We start from the raw sequence: 10,162 nt of genomic DNA, 5'->3' as shown, positions 1-10,162 counted from the left end.
CTGTAAATACATTCCGTATTTTAAGAATGTTAAAATATATATATAAATGTTACTATATGTAGTAGTTTCTATTCAAATTGCCCTATGTTCATGGACATGTTCTGCAATAACTGTGGTAATTTGAATTAAAAGCTGCAGTTTTAAACATGCTAAGTTGTCATTTTTGTGTGGTATGTGTTAATGCTTCGTTATGAGGTTGTGTAACAAAATGACCCATGCATATTTTTGTTCATAGCACCTTTTATTCTATCAATATCATTTATTCTTCACTAGAACCTTGTGAACTGTACATTTGCTAATTATTGTATGCTTCTTGACAGATGGGAAGAAACAAGGAAGAGATCATTTCTTTTTGCCACCTTTTTTGGCTTTGCCTTTCTTGCCTTTTTCCTTGCCCGATTTGCTTTTTGTTTTCTTGTAGCTTCCCAAACCTCTCCGCACCATCATACCTCTCCACCATGCCTGGAGCTAAACAGATACGGAAAAATGTTATGGTCTTTTTTTACTAATGGAACTTCACAGCAGTAAATCTATATGTCTATATAAATCTCTCTATCATCTATCTATTTATATCTCTGTCTATTTATATCTATCTATACCACAGAATTTAATGCCGCATATCGTGATGCCATGTGTACTGTCCATATATATATAATATATGGTACCCTCAGGCACCTGCCACAGCCCAGCTTTATTTACATTTCATGACTATAATATAATATATCTGAGCTGCCTCTATATAACTATGAAGTGGATTTCTCTATTGCATGAATAAAGAAAGAAAAACTTTGTGCATCTTCTTAGTGGCTTACTAGATGCAGGCACACTATGCTACTGATAATATATAAACCTGTGTTTTAATTGTCACTACTTTTATTATTCCCATGGCTAATAATTCGGGATATTGTTCATCAGCCTGTGTTTATTTGTTCATTGTCTCAAGTTGAGTTTTTTTTGTACTGTGTTAGCCAATTAAAGCTATACTGTAAACTTTTTGTATAAACAGGAATTGTGTAAAGGTGTTCTCTCCATTGGCTAATGAAGATTGAACATTTTATAACATCCAGTTCCCTTTTTCAAAGCTGAATAAAGTGAGCTAATGGGCTGATTAAGTTGCTCTTCTTTTTTCTGAAGCCGCCCAATTGATCCTCACAAGGCAACTTTAAATAAACAAAGTGCCACCTATGTTTTCCCATTGGTGATTTGCTTTATTGCAAGTGGGAAAACATTTTGGGGAGATGTGTCATTAGGAAGGATCAGCCAGTGGCCACAAGGGGGGGGAGTAATATCACTGAGCTCTTTTTTGCAAAGCGGGTAGTATTGACTAAGATGATCCATGTAATGGCTAAATTGGGCAGTTATCGTCACATTGTTATATTTTATTGCATTGCTGTATTGTGTACTTTTTTTTCCCCTCAGGCTGCACTCATATGGAAGACCTTTACAGTCTATTCCCGATTTTTCTTCCCCTGATTTTACGTTTTCCCGGATTTAGCTTTTTTTTTTTTTTTTTTTCTCACTGTCCCTTCATGTTCTAATGCATTTCAAGGAGATTATTTCTGGGATTTTAAGATGATTTTTCTGCAGGTTTACTTATCCTTTAAGATTATAGTAACATATTAAAGGGGTTAACATTTAGTACATTGTAGAGAGTGATATTCTGAGACAATTTGCAGTTGCTTTTCATTTTTTATTAATGGTGGTTTTGTGTTATTTAGCTTTTTATTCAGCAGCTCTGCAAATTACTATTACAGCTATCTGGTTGATAAGGTCCAAATTACCCTAGCAACCATGCATGGATTGAATAAAAGACTGGAATATGATTAGGAGAGGGCCTGAATAGAAAGATGAGTAATAACATTTAGCAATAACCAGACATTTGTAGCCTAACAGAGCATTTGTTTTTAAATGGGGTTAGTGAACCCCATTTGAAAGCTAGGAGTCATAAGAAAAGGTAAAAGAAACTATAAAAAAATAATGAAGACCAGTTGAAAGGTTGCTTAGAACTACTGGCTATTCTATAACATACTAAATGTTAACTTGAAAAGTGAACCACCCCTTTAATAGAAAAGGTGAGTTTCTTACTTTGATGACGCTTGTTAATTCCTTCATTTCCTGTATCTTCTGCCGCTGTGCTTTCTCCTTCTCCAATCGATCTTCAATTATCACCTTCTCAAAGTCTTTACACTGAAAGAGACTGGAAGCTTTAAAAATTCTACTAAGGTAAATGAGACTGAAAATAAACATGGATTTTGGTATGAATACATGCTGTCAACACTTCTCAGTCCAAATGATTACATGATTTCTAGAACCCAATCTAGTTTTGGATTGTGCCATGCTAGAGTGTACAAGGAACAATGATTTATGCATAGGGGAAAAAAAACGTTCGTACTAAGGACCAGCATTGTACTGCAAATTTTAGAAGAAGAGAGGTCCATCACCACATGGTTACAAGTTTTGCAGAGAGAAAATATAGCATGATAATTGGGCCAGCTTGGCCATCAACATCAGCGGGGAGTTGCGGGGTCTAGTGGAGCTTTTTGTGTCTAATGCAGGGACACCAGCATGGATATTGACACAGGCCAGACGGATAACCATACCTTCCCACAAAGAGATGAAGATATTGCTGCTGAAATGTTACATAATGCAGAATTTAATTCCTCCACTCTCTTACATACCTTTGTGGCCATCTCCTGCAGAAGGGCGAGGTCATGTGCTCTGGAGGCCTTTAGAGAATTTAGCTCAGCCTGTTTTTCTTCTGTGTCTTTATCATACTTTTCCATCCAGTATTCAAGCTTCTGCTCCAGTTCCTAGTAGTGGTATATTATATATAGTTGATGTAACGGTTTCCTATGCAAGTGCTGCATAATGCTGAAATGCAGTAACTAAAGGATGACCAGCTGTTCCTTCAAAACCCACAGGAAAAGATCAGAATATATACAGAAGCCCTCGATGCCACATTTTTTTTTATTTGGCTGACATTCCCCATTAGTTTGTGCTTTGTCTTCTCTCATCAATAGATTTGTTATGGAAAAAGATGAAGATAAAGATGGGGGCCGTGGATCCCACCAGAGAATCAGACCTCATTATCATAATTGGCTTATAAGCCATTACCAAAAAGGTGGTGTATTCCACTATCACCAAGGGGCAGATTTATCAAGGGTCAAATTGAGAACCCGAAATTAGAATTTTCCAGGTTTTTTTTAAAAAATGTAATTTGATTTTTAAGATTTATCATACTCTGGCCCTTTAAGAACTCAAATTCACCACCTAAAACCTGCCAAATTGCTGTTTAAGGAGTAGTAATTATCTGTATTAATGACTAATCAGCCTTATACTGTGACATTTATATTCTATGTGTACTGTATATTGTGAGTTGATCCCTAAACTCAGTAAGTGACAGCAACACAGAGCATTGCAGTGAATCAGCAGAAAAGAAGATGGGGAGCTACTGGGGCATCTTTGGAGACACATATCTCTACTGCTAAAGGGCTGTGGTTGCCTTGGGCTGGTACAGAAGCTCAAAACATAATGTACAACATTTTTTAGTTATGATTTAGTTATCCTTTAGGTAATAGTGAAATCCCAGTCAGGTCATCAAGAGATTTAATATTTAATATTTTATATTATTTAAAATGATTCTGATCAGAGCTGGGGTTAGGGATTGAGGGCAGCCACTCCTCCTCTTTCTTCAAAGATTCTTTGATATGTCACTTATTAGGATATAAGTCATAGATGCAAACTCTGTGTGTACCTGGGCCAATGGAATGGGGTTGGGTGCAGGCAAGGAGGATGGCTGATGTGAGCATAGGGGTTTATAATTGGCCTGCATTTTTTAGCCATACATTACTAGAAAAAAAATCTGCAGGATTAATGGATGTGATACAGAGTATGAGAAAAAGCTGTGTGCTAGTTAAGCAATTTATTTGAAAGGGACCTTATTTTGTAATCTCCACTGGGACAGGGACTAATGTACATGATGTATCATTTTTAAAGGGCTGGAGAATATGTGTGCTTTATATGAATAATAAGGTTTCTAAAGATTAGTTTTTAGCAGTGGCTTGTTTATCAGCTGAATTAGAGATGTGTGGGTCCACAAAAATACGCCCTGCACCTGACCCTAACCCAATCCCTCCCAAACATGACCCGGTCCACAACTTATTCATGAGTCAGAAGCCCTTCTTTGTATGGCACTGTAACTTTAATACAATTTGGCCTGCCAACATTGAATAAAGTGTAATTGTCCCACTGATTTATATCAACAAGTGCATGTCACTCACCTGTTGATGTTGCCTGAGAAAATTCTCAATCTCTATGTGCACTCTTATCTCCTCATCCACTTTTTCCTTGACCCTCTGTAAAATAAATTAAGTTAGAGCAGGATAACAAAATAACTTGACTGTGCGGTCATGCCGTTGGTTATTCAATCTCTTTAGACAATATTATAAAGAATGTATAAACTAGGGGCAATGGGGGTGCAAATGCATTCAATTCCTGTCAACAAATCTGCCCACGCTGATTTGAGAAGCGAAAGTGAGTATCAGCTGTTGGCAATTGTTAGTCTTGGAAACAAGCAGGAATTGTATTATGTCAAGAACTATACTTTAGAAGAACAACAATATATAAACATTCATCACACCTAAAATTCCCTTCTGCAACAATTATTTATTGAGCCATGCCCCTGTTCTCCACAAGAACCTGTGTGGTGCCAGCAAAAAAAAAAAAAGCCTATTAATATCAGCAATTGTTTCCCACAAAGAATTTGTATTTACATTTTATGGTCTTTTTCTAACTCATTAGAAGGTAAATACCATAACAAGAATATTTGCAAAGTCAGCATTTAAGAAGAGGCCAATCATGTAGAGTGACCTTTGGGATCATAATGGATACAGAATTTTATCTTTCTGAAGTTTTGGGGAGACCTTTAATCTCAACTTGTACAATGATAAATGCCAATACGTATAATGTCTTTTAAAGTGCACACATTCATCACATGGTGAAATAATACTATCATACCAGTAGTGGAATGCTCCAAAATGACAAACGGATGTAAAATCACCATTTACCTGCACTTAACACTAAAATCCTACTTCTATCTGCTATGTTGCATTAGGTGCAAGGTACTCTGGACTCAACAACTGCCCTGCAAAGGTGTTCTAGCTAAAGGTAACCCCTTTTTGCTTTTCACCTACACAAGTATCTGACTTGGACTTAATGAAGTTTTGTTCCACTTCAGAACTGATGCAATGTACACCTCCATTTTTACAATTCAACCATGGCCACTACTTGTGTGCAATTTACCAAAGCTGATGCCAATTTACATATTGAGTGTGAATTTTGGACACTTGATTCTAAGTAAGCCATAGAGTTTGTATGCAGTGCTGTTTTGTGGTTTCTGGACTCTTGCTAACCTGAAGCTCAGTCTGAAGCTCTGCCTCTGCAATGCCGCACTTTCTTTGAGTCTGGGAGATCATCAGGTCTGTGTCTTTCTTGACATACTTGCCTTCTATGCTAGTTTTGGCTTTCATTTCTTGCACTTGATCCTTCAGGTGAGCAATAAGTTCACTGCGGCTCTAAGGAAAGAAGTTATTCTTATAATATAAAATCTTGGAAAAACGAGTTTCATATATAAAAAAAATGCTATGAATTGTTCAGTGGGAAAAAAGGCAAGCAATTACTTGAGTTTCAGATGACACAAGAAAAGCAGACTATATTGGGCATTGGAAATTACAAAATATTAGAGGGCCATGAAACAACACCTACAGAACATGACACAAAACCTTAGTACTAGTACAATGAAATGTAGAACTTCTGATATTAGAATTTGTGCCCTTGGCATCATACCTGCATTTCCAGTTCTTTCTCCTGTTTGACTTCCTGTATTTGCTTCTGGAGTGATTTGATTTTCTTTCTCCCATTTTCTTCTCTGGAGAAAATGCAAACAGAGATAATTATAATGAGCATCAATACCCTAAAAAATCTTACAGTTTATGGTAGGGGCTGCTCGGTTAGAGGAGACTACCTTCACGCTTGCTGGCATTGCCCTATTGTTTCAGCCCTCTGGAATGAAGTTTATCAAATGGCCTCTTAGATTATTGGGGTAACCATTGAACCTACTATTTAATCATTCAAGACATTGCAAGGGCTGCACCCCTCCTCTAGAAAGCTCTCCCGAGGTCTGTCCGACTTTCTCTCAACCTTTCTGCTTTCAAAAGATCTCTTAAAACGCACTTATTTCGAGACGCCTACTCTCACTCTGCTTAACTACCAAATGCAATACCACATACAGTACTACATCTCTCACCCACTTAATTCTGATCTTGCCCACTCCCACACCTTCTGTCTTATTCCCTTCCCTTTAGATTGTAACAGGGGCTTCCTCACCTTTTGTACCAGTATTGGTTGTAATATATGTAACTCCATATGTTCTATGTATGTAATTCACGTGATTTAGTTGTATAAACACATTTACTTTACAGCGCTGCAAAATATGTTGACACTATATAAATAAATGTTAATAATAATAAAATCAGCTTTATTATCCTTACCCTATCCTAAACTTGCTTTACGGCCACGCAAACATGTTTCTCAAATCCTGGCAGTTTCCCGCTGGGTCATTGCTTTACATTATTATTATTATTATTATTATTAACATGTATTTATATAGCGCCAACATATTGCGTAGCACTGTAAAGTAAATGTGATTATACAACTACATCACACAAATTACATACATAGAATATATGAAGTAACAAACATCACAATCAATACAGGTACAAAAAGGTGAGGAAGGCACTATGCATAGGCATACAGTCTAAAGGGAAGGGAGTAATACACAAGGTGTGGGAGTGGGTAAGATCGAAGTAAGTGGGTGAGAAATGTGGTACTGTATGTGGTGTTGCGTTTGGTAGTTAAGCAGAGTGAGGGTAGGCTTCTCGAAAGAAGTGAGTTTTCAGAGATTTTTTGAAAGCATAAAGGTTGGGAGAAAGTCGGACAGACCGTGGGAGAGCGTTCCAGAGGAGGGGTGCAGCCCTTGCAAAGTCTTGAATGCGAGCATGTGAGGAGGTAATGAGAGAAGAGTTGAGTAGCAGGTCAGTAGAGGAGCGTAGTAAGCGAGTGGGTGAGTATATAGAGATGAGTTCAGAGATGTAGGGTGGAGCAGAGTTGTGAAGTGCTTTGAAAGTCAGTGTCATTAATTTGAATTTGATTCTGAAAGGTAACGGAAGCCAGTGCAGGGATTAACAGAATGGCGAGGCAGAGGAGGAGCGGTGGCTGAGGTGTATGAGCCTCGGAGCAGTGTTCATTATGGACTGGAGAGGTGACAGTCTCTGGAGGGGGAGGCCAATTAAAAGAGAGTTACAGTAGTCTAGACGCGATATGATGAGAGAGTGAATAAGAATTTTGGGCAGCGTCTTGGGTGATAAATGATCGTATTTTGGATATGTTCCTTAGGTGGAAGTGACATGATTTAATAAGTGACTGGATATGAGGAGTGAATGACAGGGCAGAATCTAGGATAACCCCAAGGCACCAGGCCTGGGGAGAGGGGGTGATAGTGGAATTGTTAACTATGATGGATACTTCAGGGATGCTACTGGTGTTAGTTGGAGGAAAGAACCATTTCAATTGGCAAGCCCCCTTCTTTTCTGTCACATTGGTCATTGATAGGCTTAAATGTATTCAATCTATGCATTACCTTTCAGCCCTCCTAGATGATAAACTAGACCTCCATACTGGCATTTGGTCACCATGAGATCATGTTTCCTTGTCAATAAACTGTAGCAGCTGAAATGCCCATAATAAGATTGTGATCTAGATATGCCTTGCATTGTTACACTATTATGTCGTTTTGTTCTCTTTTCTTTGTTTTTTTTTTAATTTGGTTTATTTTGTTTACCCATTGTATGATGTAACCAGTACTTTCTATACATGGAGCTTTTTTTTCTAATTTTCTTTATATACAACCTCTGGAACTCCCTACTCCACTATATGCTGTTTTCTTTGTATGTAATAATAAATTGCTAGTTATAAAAACTATTTTTTATGGTTAAAGCCATGCTTACACTTTGTACCCCTATGAATAATTTCATGGCAAATGTATCCAGCCCTTGGGAAAGGGAGATGTAGTTGTACTTTGGTGCCTGCAATTTACTTATTTAAACAATACTTCTACCAACATCAAAATGCTTCATAGACTTTATTCCATTTTTTTTTTTTTTGCAGCTGGTGAACTGGAATTTTCAAGCAATTGCCAGCTCACCAGGTTTGTTGTGTCTCCTCAGTAATTCCATTATAAACAACTAAACTGGCACTACCCAATCGGCACCTGCTAAATACGAAATAGCTGACTTTGTTAGCGCTTTCTCTGCTCTTATTGAAGCCCCACAACATGTTCATGTTCCTATCAGTACTATGCTCTTCAATGCCAGGAGAAGTCAACTTTAAAAGGACACAGAGTGCAGTTTTCAGCCGGCTGTTGAGTGCCCAGTAGTGTTGTGGTTTGCTCCTGCCAGCATTGTAGTGAATTTTATTCAAATGGAAAAAACTGAAAGTACTTGAAAAAGGAGGCACCCTGGAGAAAGAGCAACAGGTACTAATGGCAGCAAGTGCAAGATTGGGGTTGTTACTTAGGGACAGGGTTAATGGCTGCAATACAATAATGAATTAATTACAGGAGCACACATGCCCTCTGCATACCTATAAAAACTAACATAGAGGTAAGGAGTGTAAGTCATTGGGAAAGGGCAGGGGGACTGGATGTCAGTCAAGAGAGGAGTGGAAAATAGGAAAGGCATAAGATAGAGAAGGGAAAATATCTAAACTATATAACTGTATATTTGGATCTGGAGGCAAGGCAAGTAAGGTAATGGGTAATCCTGGGGCTACTGCCACCTGAGGCTTGAAGCAAGGTTCTCATCTTGCCTCATGGCAGGAGCAGCCCTGGAGGTAATTTGGAATAGGAGCTACATGGAAGAAAGGAATGCAGAATGGTACAATTTGGAAAGGGTAACCCAAAATAATGGTAAAAGAAGAAAAATACATTGGACAAGGAGAAGAAAAGGAGATTTTGTATACTCGCTGTTTTTCTCTTTCGTCACTTGGGGGACACAGGGACAGTGGGGTATAGCTGGTACATCCAGGAGGGCAGGACACAACAGTAGGAAAAACTAGCCCCTCCTCTACTGGCTATACCCCCAGCAGGCGGAGCTTAGAACAGTTTGTTCCAAAGTCAACAGGTAAAATTTTATAAACTGTAAAACTTAGAATTAAACAGACAACATGTCTGACAGAAAAATTGAGGGCCTCAGTCCAGGGAGGGAAGCCCTGTGTCCCCCAAGTGACGAAAGAGAAAAAGATTTAACGGTGAGTATACAAAATCTCCTTTTCTCTAAGTCATCTTGGGGGACACAGGGACAGTGGGGACATACCAAAGCTGTCCCCTAATTCCTCCGGGTGGGAGAGTGAGGCCTAGGTGGAAGTAACCACTGCGGCCTGAAGCACCTTTCTGCCAAAACGAGTGTCAGAAGCCGCAAAGGTATCAAAATGGTAGAATTTTGAAAAGGAGTGGACAGAGGTCCAAGTAGCTGCCTTGCACAGCTGTTCTGCTGATGCTTGGTTCCTGAACGCCCAGGACGTGCTCATTCCCCTAGTAGAGTGAGCTGTGATCCTGGCTGGTGGCGTTTTGCCACGTGCCACGTAGGCTCGTTGAATCGCTTGTCTTATCCAGCGTGAGATGGACGATTTTGTGGCCGCCCCTCCTTGGTGGGGGCCTGAAGGGATGACAAGTAAAGAGTCCACCTTGCGAATGTCCAGGACTCTGTGAAGGTAGAACTTTAGGGCTCTAACAGGATCCGGGGTGTGTAATGCCTTCTCCTTAGGATTGGAAGGAGATGGGCAGAAGGTTGGTATTGTGATCTCCTGGTTCAGGTGAAATTCAGATACTACCTTAGGCAAAAATGATGGAATAGTGCGTAGGACCGCCCTATCATGGTGAAAAACGAGGAAGGGCGGTTTGCATGACAGTGCGCTGAGTTCTGAAACACGTCTTGCAGAGGCAATTGCCAGAAGAAAAACAGTTTTCCAGGTAAGCCAGAGAAGTGGTACAGATCCTAATGGTTCGAAAGGAGGGTCTTGAAGTGCTCGTAGGACTAGGGTGAGGTCC

At 39.2% G+C, this 10,162-nt stretch overlaps 1 protein-coding gene across 3 annotated transcripts in view; it reads right to left on the bottom strand.

Annotated features, from left to right (window-relative positions):
• Positions 1 to 222: 222 nt before the first annotated feature.
• Positions 223 to 10,162, bottom strand: part of LOC121393772 (dynein regulatory complex protein 9-like) — a 29,113-nt gene continuing 19,173 nt past the window's right edge. For all 3 annotated transcript variants that reach the window (XM_041563217.1, XM_041563215.1, XM_041563216.1), the window contains 6 exons: positions 5,845 to 5,926; positions 5,412 to 5,573; positions 4,281 to 4,355; positions 2,679 to 2,810; positions 2,086 to 2,187; positions 223 to 468 (listed from right to left, as the gene is read on the bottom strand). In XM_041563217.1, coding sequence (XP_041419151.1) covers positions 343 to 468; positions 2,086 to 2,187; positions 2,679 to 2,810; positions 4,281 to 4,355; positions 5,412 to 5,573; positions 5,845 to 5,926 — 679 coding nt within the window. In that variant the 3' untranslated portion in view covers positions 223 to 342. The remainder of the gene's footprint in view (positions 469 to 2,085; positions 2,188 to 2,678; positions 2,811 to 4,280; positions 4,356 to 5,411; positions 5,574 to 5,844; positions 5,927 to 10,162) is intronic.

The sequence above is a fragment of the Xenopus laevis genome, chromosome 5L (assembly GCF_017654675.1).
Source record: "Xenopus laevis strain J_2021 chromosome 5L, Xenopus_laevis_v10.1, whole genome shotgun sequence".
In the NCBI taxonomy this organism is placed as follows: domain Eukaryota; kingdom Metazoa; phylum Chordata; class Amphibia; order Anura; family Pipidae; genus Xenopus; species Xenopus laevis.
The sequence above is the reverse complement of the archived record's forward strand: the minus strand, read 5'-3'. Positions and strand labels throughout refer to the sequence as shown.